Raw genomic sequence first — 17127 nt, forward strand, 5'->3', positions numbered from 1 at the left:
GAGACGCGCCCGCCACCAACGCGCTCAATTGGAAGGTGGGGTCGGCTGCCTGGCAGATCACCAAAGCTGGCAGCTGCCAGTAATTGTTCTTAATTTTTAGCCTACTACTAGACCTTTAGCAACACCCAGTGCAATGGACTGACAATTGAACATTATCCTTGGACAACAACTCAAGAGGTTTCAATCTATGCAGTATGTTGGTATCATATCTTCTCTACGCGATAGACCTTGGCCGGGCACATGATTGAGCAGTACCCAGACTGACTGCTGGTATACATCACTTACTGATCGTGAGATTCAGCAGTGCGTTGGTAACTGGACTGGACCTCCTGGCATCACCACCTCTAATGCCCCCATCCAGGTGAACATACGATTGAAAGCAACGCAGACAATGCAAATGATTTCGAATGCTTTGTCATTGCATGTCTTCACCAGAATCAACATTTTGGACTGCAATTGCCTCAATCTACCACCTGAATACCACTCTTGAAGCACTTCCCTCGCCGTCCGTGCAACTGCACGCACTGGGTCTCATTCCCATTCGATCAAGTCGACGATGTTACCTCGGTGCAGATATCCCGCAACGTGTGCTTCCATTCTCATCATGAGACTATCTTGGTTTTTTCGGGAACAGTCTTACCCGGAGCCTTGCAGCTAGGCTAGAATCTCCGAGGTCACATCAAGGCAATCATTCCCTAGCTTGTAGGCAAAGTTGTATGTTAGTCGTCTCCCGTTGCCAGCAATTGTTCAGCCGCAGGACGGCGGTCACTATTCCGCAAGAATATCATCAGTCTCTGAAGGCAGTCCGAACTTCGTCACGAGTCAACTTAAGTCCCGGCACACCAAACCTAGGAGAGAGAAATGTCTAAATTGGATGCTGAGTCGTATGAGCTCTCCCGCTTCTCCCCGGACACCACATAAGATCTATGCTTAAATGCCTCCATGCAACCCCAGAAACAATGTGTAAGAGTTTCTCCGATTGGCCGCTCGAATCTGAGAAATATACGAGAACCGTCACGAGGTTGGTCACGCCCCTTGCAACCACAAACCTCAGTTTCCTGTTCTGGTTACTGGTCTAGCCTCGCACACGAGTCAGTCGTCCAGGGGTGCCAGTGAATGTCGCAGTACTATGGTTAAATCCCTGGCCAATCGGGTGGACCAACCACGCCTCTGGCCGACCTCGGCGAAATGGTGATTTACACTTACCCGCCGGTACGTTGCGTGCGTCGAACTCAAAAGAAGAACAAAGTTCCGTCATGCCAAGCACCTACCCGAAACTTAAAGTTTACATTCTACAGGGAAGTCGTCAGGGGGTATCAAGGTTGCAGCGGACTTGATGGACAAGACGGGCTTAGATCCAATAGCTGAAATGCCGCCACTATGGCTTCGTTGACCAGCTCTCGCTGTCGTGATGAGCTTCCCCTGGGCCAGGACTCTGACCGCTGATGTCGAAGCCCTGGCAGTGTGAATTTACCCTAGCAACCAAATGTGTATAAAATGTGATGTCGGGGCTTTCTGTCATAATTCTCAGCAGGACTCTTGCTCACGCTCCTCCTCCAGTCCCTTAGCCCCAGCCAAGCCAGGCCAAGCCAGGCCACTTGACACTATGCTTCGTCCTCTCTTAACCGCCTCGGCCCTCTTGGCCGGCCAGGCTCTGGCCTACGACCAGACCCTCGGCTTCAACGGGCCCGCCCTCGTAGAAACCCGCCCCCTCGACGGGATCTACAAGGCGGCCCCTGGCCGAGGGCGGCGTCGTGACCATGTGGCTAGGCGGCGACGAGCGCACCGACGAGGACGCCCTGAAGAAGGAGTTCGAGGGCCGCTTCCCCGGCATGACCCTCAACCTGACCACCGAGCTGTCCAAGTACCACAGCGTCCGCTTCGACGAGCAGCTGGCGGCCGGCCATGTCTACGTCGATAGCATCGCCTTCCAGACCGTCCACGACTTCCCCCGCTTGGACGCCGAGGGCGCCCTGCTTCACTACGCCCCCGTCGGCTTCGATCAGCTGTACCCGCCCATGCGCGACGTCCGGGCCGCCTTCTACGGCATCCTGACCGTCGGCTGGGCGGGCAAGTGGAACATGGACAAGCTGCCCGGCATTGAGCCTCCGGTCGAGTGGGAGGACTGGCTGCGTCCCGAGTTCAAGGACAAGCTCGTCTTGACCTACCCTAACGACGACGATGCTGTGTTGTATGCCTTTGACCTCATGTACGTTTCCTTGGACTACCAGTATGATCCACCCTTAGATATTGATACTGACACCACACCAAGCATGCAACAATACGGCAAGTCCTGGTTCGACCGCCTGCTGGCCCAGAACCCCCGCTGGGTCCGCGGCACCCGCAGCCCCGACACCATCATGGCCGACCCCAAGAACACCTGGGCCGCCTCCTTCACGTCGGACGGCCTGTTCCCCACCAGCAACATCAACGTCTCGCACCCGACGCAGGGCTCCTTCGTGACCTGGTTCCAGCTCGCCGCCATCCCGAAAGACGCGCCCCACCCCGAGGCCGCCAAGCTGCTGCACAACTACATGCTGACGCCCGAGTGGCAGTCCACGCGCGGCTCCTGGCCCGTCCGCCGCGACGTCGCCGCCCCCCAAGGGGTACCCGGCCATCTTCGACATGCCCGGCACCAACATCACCTACTTCCGCGAGTGGATGTCGGACCGCCCCCGGCTGGAGCGCTTGCGGACTTGGTTCGAGGATAAGCTGGGAACTGCGCAGGGGCTCAGCCCGTTGATTGATGATATCTGAGTAATGAGTAAGAGGAAAAGGGGAAACGTTACATAATCTCTAATTCGCCTAACGAAGCATCCTCTCATATAATGTGTTTCGGCGACTGTTCCCAGGGTGAATACAAGCTTCCTCACGTCAAATATATATTTTTTGACTACCTTAAGGAATGTAGCCAGGCGACTTATTGGTGATAATTTGCCCTGGCTGCTTCCTTTTCTTCCGACTAGACCTTTTTTTTGATGTTGTTTCACAACCTACGTTGCTGTTTGTCTTTTTCTTCTTGACTCTGACTGGTATATGGGATGCCTCTTCCACGTAGAATGGGTAAGCAAAAGGAAACAGTCAGTAAGATACTGATCGATATCAGAAATCATCTTGTCGAATGTGTGACTGTCAGCTATGCCTTATTGCCGCGCATCATGATCCTACCATACAGCAGCATGTGGTTCGCCTCGCATCGAGCATCAGCGAAGCACACACATTCCAGGTTTAAAAGGGGGCAAACCAGCAAGGGCACGATATAGAGCGAGTTCAAACGAGGCAACAACAACAGACAAGCACCCAGAACACTCGTAGTCTCAGCCCTCATCCATGATCAAACTACGGAGGAAACGCACCTTATATGTGAAAAGATGGTATCATCTCGTATCGTAATTATCTCGTATCTACGTACATCGCATCCCCTCTCTTCAGTCTATTTCTTCTTCCCCTTGGTCTTATCCACAACATCCACCCATCTAGAGTCGACCCCGCGGCGCGCGAGCACATCCCCGACGATGACCTTGCGCTGGTCGCCCTGGACCACGAGTTCCAGCAAGCCCGGCCGGCCGCCCGTGAGCTGCCCAACGCTCGCCGAACCGGCGCACTTCTTCTGCAATTCGGGCGCCACCAGCGCCGGGTCGATGAAGAAGGGCTCCAGGTTGGTGATCTTGGTCACCACCTTGGTGCCAGTGCGCTTCTCGATGGTGAGGTGGATCTGCGGCGGCGGCCCTGATTTGGGCTTCTTCTGCTGCTGTTGGTCTTCGTTGCCGTCGCCCCGGACGATCAAGTGGAACGGCTGGCAGAGGTTGGCGTCGTCGACGACGCGACGCTGCAACGCGCCGCGCATGATGCGACCGGCGTTGATGGCCCGCTGGTCGTCGGGTGTGGGGTTCGAGCCCAGGATGTTGTTGGCGAGGAAGGGGTCGAGCTTGATGCTCGAGGCCCCCTGGCCGCCCGTCAGGCCCGGATGCTGCTCGATATAGGTCTTGACGGCGGCGGCGATCTGGGCGCCCGTGTAGAAGTCCGTCTTGGACGGCAGCAGGGTGGGTACCAACTTGGACGAGACGCGGTACAGGATCTGGATCGAGATCTTCTGCCCCACGGACGGATCTGCGCTGGAGGAAGACCCCGATTCGGGCGCCGACGACTTGCCGTCCCCTGTGGTTGCTGCCGACTTGGGTTTCGGAAGGGTGTACGGCCTGAAGTTGACGACCTGGGCATCGTCAAAGTCGATGTCGAGAATGACCGTCTCTCCGCCGCTGCGGTCCTTGGACTTGAGCAGGCGGAGCTTGTCGAGGTGTTTGATGAACTTTTTGGCGTTCTTCCACGACGTCTTCTTGATGTTGTAATGCGGGCTTTGGTGCCGGAGATGCGGCTGGATCATGCTGGAGATGAGATACGACGCCTGGATTGGAAAATCAAAGCCGTAGTGGGGGCCGGAGTTGTCCGCCTTGGCCTTGTGCAGCGCAAACAGGAAAGCCTGGACGAAGGCGTCGTCGACTTCCTTGGTCGTCGGTTCCGGGACATCCACCTCCTCGGCCAAGTCGCTATTCCTCCCCCGAGACGACTGCTGCGGTTCCTTCTCGGAATTGCTGTTGCTGCTCAAGGCCACGCCCCCTCCTTCATCACCCTCCTCTTCTTCCTCATCGTCGTCCAGCTTCATATCCTTAACGGCACTCGTCATGTCCTCCATGAGGCCCTGCCAGCCCTCGAGAGCGTCGGGCGCCTCCCTCCCGCCGCTGCCAAGCGGCCGCCAGCTCCAGACCTCGTCGCCGGCCCAGTGCAGCCCCTTGATGGCGACACCCTTCTGGCCACGGAGGTCGTTGCCGAGCCTCGACACATCAACGTCGCAGGTACCCACCCACATAGGGACCGTATCCCTCCGGAGACCCGCGACAGCCACGACGGCGCCCTTCTTCGCTCGCGCGTCCCAGGTCGCACCTCTGGACTTGACCAGGCCCGGGATCATCAGATCGGATCCGTGCGACAGCTTCTGCTCGACGACAAAGTCGGGCGTGTGCAGCAGCGGCACAATGTTGGGGTTCTGCCACAGCGTGTAGACGGTGGGGATCATCTTGGGTGCCTTCCCCACCTGGAACCATAAGATCCTCTCATCCTGGCCTGGATGGGCGCCCACGTAGATGGTGCCAATCAGCAATGAATGATTGGGGCCCGAAGTGGTGGTGAAGCGGGCGCTGGACGTCGAGTCTGGCAGGAGAGAGTTGCGGAGCGATGATAGCGTCGCCGCTGGCTGTGACGATGATGACGGGGCGGCGGCGGCGGCATCTTCTGCGGCCGGCGCAGGATCCGACGACGAAGAGGGGACAGGGATGTCGTAGTCTTTGATGATTTGGTCTGCCAGCTTGCGGCGATCAGACGACCGCAAGGGCGACAGGTTCTTGATCTCGGGCCTCTTCTTGAACATTGTTACCTTGCCTTGATTGCCCGAGGACAGACGGACGGTGCAGTTGTCTATGCCGCGGATTTGGACCGGCTGTTGGGTTGGGGTTTCCAGTTGGCTTTAAATCATCGCCAAAGCTTATGATCAGACGGACCGTTGGACAGAGAGGCCAGTAAAATCGCCCCTTTCGGCAAGCGGGGTAGCTGGGAAAAAGCAGGGTGATGCCTCTTCGAGTTAGACTTCTCCAATAATGCCCATCAATGAATCCCTTGCGCAGACATGAATGTACACACAGCCATGTATTCACTTGGGCAGTCTGAGTCACCAACACCTCTGTTGTTGGAAACCTGAAGTGAAGAATAATGAATCATAATGATGGCCGCTGCTCCTATGACTAACTGAATGGTCAGAAGAGCCCTAGGAGATATAAGCTTTCCACAGTACGAAACCCATATTCGAGTTCGGTCTGCAAGACATAATTTGAAATGGAAGGAGTACGAAACCACTGGGTATTGTAGTTTTAAGAGTATAATGGCTATCCAGACCATCACCAGTTCCAGCTCTCGAAAGTAAAGATTAATTCTATCAATACGTGCCGATCTCTTTCTTCTTTCTTTTTAAGTACATGGATATCTACTACGAACCCGCCACCTTGTGTAAACACGATACAATTGCCTCCTCTTGGACACACTGGACCTCTACCGTAGAAACAGGCCATGGTTCATCAACAACAAAAAAAAAAGAAACAAGGTCAATCAACGCAAAGGGGAGATGAAAAAGTGCAACCCGCCAGGAACTCCAGACCAATGATCAATGCAAATCAATTCTAACCGGCTGTCTATCGGCTGGTGGCACGGGAGATGGCGAAGACGCCGAGAATAACAACTGCCAACGTGACGATAGCACCCGGCAGCAGCAGCTCGTTAGGCACGCCCGCAATCACCTCCTTCTCCTGCGCCGACGCGTGGTGGCCGTGCTTGCTCTTCCGTCTCCGGACCGTAGCCATATCGTCATCTTCGCTATCATCCTCGTCCTCGCTGGAATGGTGGCGGCGTCTGCGCCGGGAGCTCTCGCCACCGCTGATGGCGGAGCTGGCCGGAGGCGTGGGAAGTTCCGGGATGGGCTGGGGCGCCGTGACGGTCACGGGTGGCTGGCTGGGGTCGTGCACGAAGAGGTCGACCTTTTCGCGGTGGTGTTGGCGGGCCAGCAGAATGGCCTCGAGCAGATCCTGGTCTGTGGTGATGGAGACGGTGTCGCCCTCGTCGTCGAGGTACGAGAGCGCATAGCCGCTGACACCCACCCGGCCATCCTCGACCTCGGGAATGCCACCAATGGCCTCGACCTCGGAGCCCAGCTTGGAGTTGATGTTGGCTACAAACGTCGAAATGCCCTGGCTGGCAATCACCTGGAGCCGGTGCACGCGGCCACTGGGCGCCTTGAACTTGAAGGCGAAGGGGAGCTCGGCAGGGGCCGGCTCGGGGTTGCCGGTGATGATGGAGTGTTCGGGAGAGTCGACGCCGACGTGCGAGGCAGAGTCGCCGGGCGCCAGCGAATCGTTAATGCGGTCGCGCTCGCGCGCCATGCTGTGGGACACCATGGAATGCGACGCCATGCCCGTGTGCATGTGCGAGTGAGAGCCGTCGCCCGAGACCATGGATTCCGTCTCGTTGTCCATCGACAGCCAGAACTTGTTCCAGGCGGGGCCTTCGCTGTCGCCCGTCTGCATGGTGTTGACCTGCTCGAGGGTGGCGTAGGTCAGCTTGAGCACGTCGACCATGCCGACAATCTCGCCCTGGTCGTTCATGACCGGGAGGTTGAGGTAGTGGCCATCTGCGACATTGTTAGTTCCCGAGGTTCCTGCGCGCTAGGAGTGCTACATACCGTGCATCTTGCGGAGGGCGGCCTGGATGCTCATGTCCATGGGCGCAAAGTCCGGGTGGGGCGTCATGACGCGGACGACGCTGCAGGTGGCCGGGTCGAGGCCGGGGGCGATGACGCGGAGGACGACGTCCTTGCTCGTGAAGATACCCGTAATGGAACCCTGGTCCTGCACCAAGACGGCAGTCGTGTGGTTCTCCTTCATGAGCTGGGCGGCCTCCTTGACCGAGGTGCGCACGCTGACCGTGGTCGGGGGCATGCCGTTGAGGACCGACTCGAGCGTGGGGCCCGACATCTTGGAGCGCAGGGCCTCGACGTACTGGATGATCTGCTGGGGCTGGCTGGTGCCGAGCTCGGACTGGACGCCTTCCAGCGCGGCGTAGAGCTTCGTGGAGGACGAGTAGGCGCGCTCGAGCTTCTCCATGGCGTCGTAGAAGCACTTTGTGATGTCCAGAATACCCGAGATGTCCTGGTTCTCGTCCATGACGGGCAGATGCCGGAAGCCCTTGCGGACCATGAGGTCGAGGGCGTCGGTGGCGCTGGTGTCGGTGCGGGCGCACAGGGGGTTCTTGGTCATGATCTCAGCAATGGTGACCTTGGTGGCGATCAGGCCGGTGCCGACGACGCGGAAGGCCAAGTCCTTGGCGGTGAAGATACCGGCGATGCGGTCGTCGTCGTCGGTGACGAGCACGCAGTCTTCGCGCTTGGCGGCCATCAGCTGGGCGGCCTCGGAGACGGTGGTGCTGGGCTTGATCTGCAGGGCCGGGCTCGGCTTGAGGGCCAGGACGGTGCCCGGCGGGGCCTTGCGGGACATGCGAGCATTGCGGCCGCTGGTGGTGTGCTTCTTCTTGTTGAGGTCATTCTCGAGCTTGCGGCGGATGGCCTGGCGGTAGTAGTCAGCATCCATGGTCTTTTCGGTCTTGTGTATTGTGCTTTGACGGGCATCATGTCTCGACCTCGACGGGTTTGTGTTTGAGACAACAAGTCAATGGGTCAATTGACGACAGGCAAGGAAACAAAGGAACGGAGAAGGGCAATGCATGCGTACCTCGTCCCTCTTGGACTGCTTTTGTCTGCTGGCACTCATGCTGACTCCTGAAGCGGCGTCGTTGGGAACGGGGGATGCGGCGTGCTGTGTGTCGAGGACGGGGCGCGGAATGTTGGAGTTTGGGTTGGCAGGGCTGTTGCCGTTGAAGGGATTTCCGCCTCTATGCTGGCCTCCTCGACTGGGGGTGCCTCTCATAGTACTGCCCGACATGGTTGCATGAACTGGGCGGGAGGGGCGATTGATTAGGCTGCTTTCTCGACGAAGGGGGCTGGTTTATGCGAAAGGGTCGGCTGGGAGGATAGCCTGGCAAGCTGGGAGGGTGAGAAATTTTTAGTTGTTGATTGGCGATCGCGGAGGGAGAGGGTCGGGTCAGGTCAGGTCGGCTTCGGCAACGAGCGAAGCAGGCTTGCGTGCTGCGGGTTGCAGGTTGCAGGTGTGCTGCTGGGTACTGCTCCTCTGATCAAGATCCCACAAGATGGAATATTTCTGTTTTGTCGGGTCGGCAGAGGTCAGTCAGCCAGTCAGACAGGAAGAAATCGAGGATCTCTCTCTGACTGCCAATCGTGTCGAGTCGGAAGTGAAGATGGCAGGCAGGTCGACGGTGGCATCGGAATTGCAATCATCAATTGGCTGCACATGGCCCATTCCCATTCTGCCTGCACCCGGGAAATATCGATTTCCCCAAAATGACGGCTGCTGGGCACACTGCAACTGGCACATGCTTATGCTGGGGCCACAAGACGAGCCATCCAAAAGGTTGGGGTGGTTTGGCGGCCGTGGTTGGCTGTTCACTTAGGTACTACTACAGCGGCATTTCCCTGCGAACGGTACTTGTAGGCCAGACGTAGGCCCCAAAAGACCTGCACCTCAGTTGATCGTACAGGGGCCGGGGTGCCTGATTTCACGAGGCGTCCTAGGCGTCCCCCACTAACTACAGCCAATGTCCACTAAAACCCACGCTATTGACTGCCTTCAATCAGCTGCATCCGATAGGTTCCGTGGGGGAATCACCCGTTGGCCCCAAAACATCAGCTGATTCTTGGAAAACACCACGATATCGTCAAGACCGTCGACAACCACAGGAAATATAAGCCTCAAGTCATGTTCGCATTGGCAGACACCAGTTCTCTCCCGCTGCTGGCTGGGCTGTTCCAGTGTTCGACTATACCTTCGTGTATGCATCATTGGACTTGTCCCTCAGCCGGCTTCCGCCCGTACACAACCCATCTATTTGGATAGCGGAACAAGTCAGCGGCGATTCCAGACACAATATCATATGTTGTACTCACCCAGGAGCACGCCAACGGAAATTTGGGTCCAGCACCTCGCTCTTCGCTCTTTCAACCAGTCTCTCTATGTCGTCGCCCGATAACCCCGTCGCGCCCAGAAACTTCCACCCCGCTCCTCGCCGTCCGTTCATCGCGCTGTCCAGGAAGAAGGAGCCCGCATGGTTGAGTCTCTCGTCCCTGTGCCACGGCCCGTAGGGAACCATGAACTTGGTTTCTATCACGTCGACGACTGCAGCCATCACTCGCATTAGCACTCGTGTCGCATTTTCCGGCGTGCTCGCCAACATGTTCCATGTCCACCTACATCCTGCTTCTACCAACCAGTCTTTGTAGCGATTGGGGACATGCAGGTCTCTGCCCAGTAATCTGGCACCTTCAATGAACCGGTCGCTCCATTCTTTTAAGGCCGACCCTGCAAGATACATCAACCAACTGCCACCTGAGGGGCGTGGGAACCGGAGCATCTCACCTTGCCACTCTGGATGAGGGGACATCAACACTGGCGCAGTATCCTGGTACTCGATCCAGCCTCCAGGCTTCAGGTGGTTGAACGCTTGGCTCAGCACGCCATGGTGATCATTGAAGCAGGTCACGACGAAGCGGAGATGGATGTAGTCAAACCGGATGTCCCCAAACTCCTCAGGTCTTCCGCGTCGTCCTTGATAAAGGTGCAGTTGGGCACATCAGGGTCGGGCTGGATCGCGCTGAGGTCTGTTCCAATCACCTGGGAGTTGGGATGCTCTCGTGCTTTTGGTTTCCCGATTAGCAAGAACACACAGATGGGTGATGGCCTAAGTAATCGCAAAGAGTGAGTATGGAAGAAGTCTAATCTCACCGTATTCGAGGGCCCAGATTCCTGTCCCGGTTGCTACATCGAGCAAATTACTACCAGGTTCCTTTGCGAGAGGCGCTACGGCCAGCTTCCCATCAAGCAAGAGGAGCATCCCGGCGTGCTGGACATCGAGTCGATCTTGCTCTTTCTTGATCGCATGTCAGCTGGATACAAGCTCTTGAGCTATGGGGGCCTCTCGTATCACGAGCAAGCAGCGTACCGCATCATTAGGCAAGTAATATTTCCCCTCCTTGTACCCGTGATACGTTCGTCCATTTTCCCACGCCACCGAGTCCGGCTCGGTGACGGAGGCGCCTGAACTAGTTCTTGCGAACTCGTCAAACAGGGGGAAATCCTCGGGAATCAGCACCGGCTTGACGCTCGGGAGCTTGTCTGACTCGGAGAGTGCTGGCTTGGTTCCGGTTACGTTCGCGCCCAAGTAATCATTCGCCATCTGATTCGCGAGTCGACTGTACGGGCCCTGACCTCCGTGCGCGAGAAAGTTTCCAATGGCCTCCAAGCCGGATTCTACCGGCTGCGATTCCGAGATCATATCTGGCGGTAAGGGCAGGTTGGGATCCCACTGAGACAACTCATCTTTCCCGAAGTTGTCGCCCGAAATGTCCTCCAATTCATCCTCCTCCCCTAGATTGCTGAGGTCAGCCGTTACCAAGTCCGCTCCCTGTTTGAAGCCATCGAGTGATATTTCATCGATTGAGATGCGATAGGCGTTCTCTGGAAGTGTGGTGAGCTCCCACGTAGTTGTCCCACTGAACCAAGTAGCGACAACGCGCAATGATTCACGACTGCCCGGAGAGGGGTCACTACCTTCGACCCCTGCTAGCAAACCACCACCTACCATATCGAGGGACCTATTCCTTGCCAGGCCCGATCCGACGCTATCCCGAACCCTCACGCATGCACTTGTATGAGCTTAATTACTGGGCTATGCATAACTGGAATTCACCCCTTTGATCAAATGCTCTCCTGTATGACTGGTCGAATACTACCGATGGGAAGTCGGGTACCAGCATGTGGTAGCTCTGCGCATTGCACTGCCATCCGGATGAAAAGCCAATGGGAACAGTACACCAGGTGATTCCCATTTCGGGTTTCAAGTACGAGTGGTTACGCAATACACCATCTCCATCAAATATATATGCATTGTTGACGGTCTGTACTATTTACATGTATTATGACCCGCCAGCATCAGAAGGGAACCCCTCTCCATTCCTCTCCTCTCCTCTCATCTACCTACACGCACTGGGAGTACCCTTTGACTGCGTATTAGCCTCGATCCATTGATGTGTCATATACAAGCGCGAGTTACTTACATTCGTTAGAAACCGTGCACTTCCCCTGCGAGCAGCAGGTCGGGCCCGAGTAGCCGTTGCCGCCGCACTGGGCGTACAGGCCGGCGCAGCTGCCGCCCGGGCTGCCCGTGTTGGACGGGGGCTGCTGGGCCGTCGTGGTGGGTGCGCTGCCACCACCTCCGGGGCTCCCGGCGGGGTTCTGCAGAGTGAGCAGACCGGGCCGGTAAGGGAGGAGGTTGTAGTCGGTGTTCTTGCTGGGGTCGCGGCCTTGGTAGAGGACTGCGCAATATCGTTGGATCAGTGAGTCTGTGGGATACAAGAGTGAGATATAGCCAGGAGTTACTTACGCTGAAGGTTGCAAGGGTCGATCTCAAAGGTCTGGTCGTTGGTGCTCCGGATCAGCTCGCCATGGCTGATGTCGTTGGTCCAGCTGGCGCCGCTGTTGGCCTTGCCGGCGAAGGGGTTGCTTTCGGTGGCGGCCTGCGGGGTCCAGGAGCCGCCGAGGCTGGAGGCGGTGAAGGACCGGAAGAAGCGGCCCTGCGAGCCCATGGCCTCGACCATCATGAACCACTTGTTCTGGCCCTTGAGCTTGTACACCTGCACGGCCTCGAAGAGGTTGGCCTGCGTGTCGCTCAGGATGGTCTCGTAGTTGGACCCAAAGTTGCCCGGGAAGTTGCCGATTGGCATGCTGGCCCGGTAGATCTTGCCGTTGTCGCCGCAGAAGAAGAGGTACATGTTGGTGCCGTCGCCGATGAGGGTCTGGTCGATCGGGCCGGTCCCGCTGCCGCTGATGGACCCCGAAAAGAGCGGCTGCGCCCCGGACCACCCGTTGGCGTTGGTGGGGTCCTTGGACGTCTTGTAGGAGAAGGGGGTGGCGCCCCACTGGTACGCGAGCACCCAGACGTCCTTGGGTTGGAAGTAGAAGAGGGTCGGGGCCACGGTGGCGCCGTTCATGCCGTTCTGGGCGGCGGAGCTCATCTGGGACCAGTCGGAGAAGGTGCCGAAGTTCATGGAGCCGTAGTTGCCGCCGCTGTTGTAGGAGGCGTAGACGAGGTGCTTGCCATTGTAGGGCGCGACGGTGAAGTCCTTGAGCGAGGCCCACCCGTTCTTCGGCTGGGCCAGGGGCCCGCCGTGGTCCTTCCACTTGTAGCTCGACGGCAGGTTGCACTGGGCCGACACCACGGCGGCCGAGGCCAGCAGCGCGGCGAAGATGGCCGCCGGGCTCATTACCGGGAGTGACAGTCTCATGATGACAACGGTGATTGTTTCACGAAGGAGGTGGGTTCGAAGAGGAGCCAGGTGAGATGCTGATCGAAAGAAGAAAGAATCGACATAAACGGCAGAAGAGTGTGGCATATATGTATGTGCAGCGGGCTTGCGCGTACCATTCGATGCTTGGCTGTTGTTTGGCTGATGGTCGAACGCAATTTGGGCCTCCACACCAGGCCCCGGAACGAGGACGCCGGATGGCCAGGCCTCTGCTGGCCTCCGATTGACGGGATCGCTCCAGGGATGAAGAGGCCAAGTCGAGCTGCAAGGCCCGGCCTGGATAGTCGACGGAGAAAATGGGATACCACATAGCTGCTACCTATTATAACCATGGAGACATTATTCCACCACAGACAAGAGCTGCAGCAGGCAAACCGAACGGAAATGTGACCCCCAGCCGTTCGCTTAAGCCGCTCCGAGTCACGGATCCAACGGCTCCGAACATCATGTGGGGATATAGACGTGCTAGTGTGGCAAGCGGTGTTGGCTCGACAGGGGTGTCCTCGTGCCATGCAACCTCTTGGGATCTCGCATTCGAGAAAAGCAACCACAATAGCCGCGCCAGTGTTAAAGCTGCCCAGACAAACAGTGGCCTAGCCTAATGTGCATACGCATATCCGCATGTGCGTTCTTGGAGGGGAAAAGCATACATGATGGGGCACAAGATTGCCGAGCGCGCTAGACTCGTCCTATACACCGCCGCTCCCAGTCTGCTATATGAGGCGCCAAGAAACAAGACAGACACGCCACATTGGCGGTAGTAGGTGGAAAATTGGATTTGCACTCTCTAGAGAACCAGATAAATGTCATGTATGGTCTTGGAATTGAGGGAGACTCGGAACGCCGTTGTTGTTGTCGGAGGCTTCCCATTCACAGCTCTTGGCGTGGCGATGTCAGAATTCTCTTTGTTCCCCTCATTGCAAAACCTCGTCGAGATCTACATGAACGATCACAGCTGCAAAATAAGTGTGTGACAAGACAGGGTAAAGTGTATGATATTAAGCCCCCTTTGTAATTTTCTCTCCATGCCTAGTCCTTCTCCTCCGAAGAATCCTAGATCCGGAGACGGCAACCTTTAACTAACGCTTCCGAAGAAGGTACAGACTGCGATCAGTTATGGACGTATCTTCTCGCCATATCTGTATTATATGGATTATCTATACTAATCCACAGATGCTTGGACATTAGGTCCCTACTGTAAGAGGGCCCGATGTGCGCCTTGAATCTCCTCGACGTGCCGTTTAGTAGATGTAGCAAAGGAGGTCGTTCTGGGTGGTCATGACCTCGGAGATCTTGATATCGGCGGTGAGGTCCATGAACGGCAAGACATCGTCGAGCGTCGCCTTGGAGCCGTCGACGGGGTTGACCTTGTCGTCGACGATGTCCTTCTCGCGAGCCTCGGGGTTGCCCTGCTGCCACTGGGCCCAAAGGCGGTCGATCTGAGCGTGGTGCAGGAAGAAGAGGGGATCGTTGGGCGAGGAGCTGGGCTTCATGTCGCCCTTTTGGCCGCCGACGGCGCTGTGGATCGAGCCGTGCGGGATGCTCTCAAGGTACAGGCGGAAGTCGGCGTAGGTCTCGCGCTCATTGATGAACTTGAGCTCCTCGGCGTTGTAGGCGCCGCCGCGCATATCACCGGGGCGTTCCTTGCCGTCGTAGAAGTCGCGCGACAGGCAGTGCGGCGCGTACTCGGTCTCGCGGTAGGCCGGGCGCAGGTCCTTGAAGGGCCCGTCGGTCAGGCACATCCACTCCTGGTCGCCGGTCTTCTCGATCTTGTCGGTGCCGCCGTTGCCGCCAACGACGTCCCAGATGGACGACTTGGCCGGGTCGGCGGCGTCCAGGGACCAGTCCCAGTACGCCATGGGGCCGGTGTAGCCGCAGTCGCGCAGGCTGCTGTGGTACAGCTGCACGAAGTTCCTGTGCCAGGGGAGGAACATGGCGCAGAAGTGGACTATGAGGCAAAATCAGTTAGCATTTGGAACTTGTAGAGCGCAGAGAGAGCGCAGAGAGAGCAAGCGGCTCGACGTACTGATCTTGTTCAGGTGGGTGTGAACGTAGCTGAAGTCATCGTACAGCGTCGTGTTGAGGCCCAGGTTGAGGCCCGAGGGCTTCGTGGCGAGGCACATGACGGCGTCGGTGTACTGCTTCTGGGCAGCGGCGTCCAGGGTGCGGAACTCGACGCGTTTCTCGGGGTTCGTGCACGGCTGGCGCTGCTGGACGATGGCCGCCGCAGAGACAGCGCTCGACAGAGACAAGAGGCGAAGCAGCTGCATGATGGCGATGGGTGTCGGGTTATTTGATAATGAGTGTGGAATAGAGATTCGAAGGAGGGTAAGTTCTTTTCAAAAGACTGTTGGGTAAAGAGTGGTATATTGATGTGTGCTGCGACAGAGTTTGTATTCCCAACCGCCCGGGAGCAGCGTTTATATATGCAGCTACAAGTCCACTTCATATTCTTGCCCATGTCCAAGGGGTCGGGTCCCGTTTGCCCCTGGTTTGCTCGCTTGCCTCGGTATTGTCCCCTTCGATGTGGAGTGTGAAGCTTTCAGCCTCAATCGGCCGAGAAATCCTATATAGTCTGTCTCTTTGGCGCTATACTATCCCACTGCCAGAAACTCGGCGAGGCAGGCCCCCCTTAGAGGCCCCAGTTGCTGTCATGTTTCAGGAACGCAAAGTCGGTGTACATCCGAAAGCCGAGCTGCTAGTCATCAAGTAAATCTATTTTGAGCTCGCTATCGTGTGGAGTTGATCCACCCAAGTCCACTTTACGGCTCGTGTAAGTGATGGCTTCTGCGGTCTAATTAAAGCCCACTTTAAGAGGCTGTGGCTCATGAGGGAAGGCGGCTTCATGCGGCAGCCCGCTACCCGTCGTTCCCGCTTTGGGATATCGCGGCCGAGGCACGACATGCTATCGATCAGGCGAGTTCCGATGGACGGTTACTAGGTAGTGAAGGCACTCGTTCGTTTTGTGTGGCTAGGCGATAGCATGGTAAATAAGAAACGAAACAGACCTCTATCGTATTGCGGTATCCCACAACGCATTGTCTAAGTATTTATTAATAAACTACTAATCTTAGACCATCAGTGAATGCTATAACACAGAGACTCACAAACGTTGAGTTCATACCTCCCCCTGACGGATGGAGAACCGAGTATAGAAGTTTTGCCGGAGTAGTTCAAGGACAAACGACAAACGTATTTCCGGTTTGAAATATAGGCCAAATTAAAGGCCACCGGATGACCGATGTTGTCAGGCCAGGCGTCTTCTGCTTGGCAATCAGTCCTTTCTTACACATACAGCACCGGGAAAACATGTTCCTTCTCAGATGAGCTTTTACACATCGCCTGTTGCTCTCGATATTCTTCTCTCTCCTTCTCCCCTGTGAACATCAGAGGGTTATGAGACCAAAACATGTGGCCGTGAGAGGATATTGGAGGGACTACCAGATGAGAATACCGGCCTCTGGCAGTTGCCGGCGGAGAATGCTAGCTCTTGCTACTCAAGAATGCCATGGAGAGGTGACCTCGGCACCACCAAAGCGATCAACTGGTTTACTACTGGCAACTCTTGGCCATGCCCACGTAGCAATGTTACACACCTAGTCGCAGACGCTGATTGATAGACATTCGCCTTAACAAAGCTAAAGCAATGTAATATACTGCGATTTCAAGCCTTCCTAACGCACGAGGAGTAACCGCGCTAGGTTATTATAGAGATCAGGCCGTGATACCACATACAGCACCGACGGCACTATTTAAGCCAGGGCGTGACGTACATAGGCTGTAGTTCTTGCTCAATAGCACCAACATCAAGATACATATAGCACATAGGACACAGCAACGTATACCGGATATGGACGGAAGGAGGATGAACCTATTAATAGCGTAGAGGTTACACATTTGTCCTCGCTCCCACGCGGGAGTAGCCCTCATCGGGACTTATGGAGACGCAATCTCACGATGCCCCACTACGTTGCTTGGAAATATGGCGCTTCTGGTTGACTGTGAACATATACCGGGCGCCAAGTCTTCGAGGAATACGTTTCGGGCATAGCCTCTTGCTTTATCTCATCCCAAGGAAATCCGATTCTCTATCTTGG

General features: G+C 56.5%; 6 protein-coding genes across 6 annotated transcripts; 1 reads left to right on the plus strand and 5 right to left on the minus strand.

Annotated features, from left to right (window-relative positions):
- Nucleotides 1–1760: 1760 nt before the first annotated feature.
- On the plus strand, nucleotides 1761–2711 carry PG997_002490 (uncharacterized protein; the record flags this gene model as incomplete). The annotated part of the gene is made up of 1 exon (XM_066806805.1): nucleotides 1761–2711. The coding sequence occupies one exon, from the start codon at nucleotides 1761–1763 to the stop codon at nucleotides 2709–2711; it is 951 nt and encodes a 316-aa protein (XP_066670423.1).
- Nucleotides 2712–3433: 722 nt separating this feature from the next.
- PG997_002491 (uncharacterized protein) lies at nucleotides 3434–5425 on the minus strand (the record flags this gene model as incomplete). The annotated part of the gene is made up of 1 exon (XM_066806806.1): nucleotides 3434–5425. One exon carries the CDS (start codon nucleotides 5423–5425, stop codon nucleotides 3434–3436), a length of 1992 nt encoding a protein of 663 aa, XP_066670424.1.
- Nucleotides 5426–6239: 814 nt separating this feature from the next.
- Nucleotides 6240–8537, minus strand: PG997_002492 (uncharacterized protein; the record flags this gene model as incomplete). Its single annotated transcript, XM_066806807.1, has 3 exons — nucleotides 6240–7231; nucleotides 7283–8198; nucleotides 8328–8537. The coding sequence occupies 3 exons, from the start codon at nucleotides 8535–8537 to the stop codon at nucleotides 6240–6242; spliced, it is 2118 nt and encodes a 705-aa protein (XP_066670425.1).
- Nucleotides 8538–10086: 1549 nt separating this feature from the next.
- PG997_002493 (S-adenosylmethionine-dependent methyltransferase) lies at nucleotides 10087–11310 on the minus strand (the record flags this gene model as incomplete). The annotated part of the gene is made up of 3 exons (XM_066806808.1): nucleotides 10087–10274; nucleotides 10452–10596; nucleotides 10669–11310. Coding segments are annotated over 3 exons (975 nt in total), but the record flags the coding sequence as incomplete, so codon positions are not given.
- A 626-nt stretch (nucleotides 11311–11936) lies between these two features.
- Nucleotides 11937–13009, minus strand: PG997_002494 (uncharacterized protein; the record flags this gene model as incomplete). The annotated part of the gene is made up of 2 exons (XM_066806809.1): nucleotides 11937–12067; nucleotides 12109–13009. Coding segments are annotated over 2 exons (1032 nt in total), but the record flags the coding sequence as incomplete, so codon positions are not given.
- Nucleotides 13010–14271: 1262 nt separating this feature from the next.
- PG997_002495 (uncharacterized protein) lies at nucleotides 14272–15300 on the minus strand (the record flags this gene model as incomplete). Its single annotated transcript, XM_066806810.1, has 2 exons — nucleotides 14272–14978; nucleotides 15057–15300. The coding sequence occupies 2 exons, from the start codon at nucleotides 15298–15300 to the stop codon at nucleotides 14272–14274; spliced, it is 951 nt and encodes a 316-aa protein (XP_066670428.1).
- Between the last annotated feature and the right edge of the window lie 1827 nt (nucleotides 15301–17127).

The sequence above is a fragment of the Apiospora hydei genome, assembly GCF_038363865.1.
Source record: "Apiospora hydei strain CBS 114990 chromosome Unknown utg000004l_segment0_segment0, whole genome shotgun sequence".
In the NCBI taxonomy this organism is placed as follows: Eukaryota; Fungi; Ascomycota; class Sordariomycetes; order Amphisphaeriales; family Apiosporaceae; genus Apiospora; species Apiospora hydei.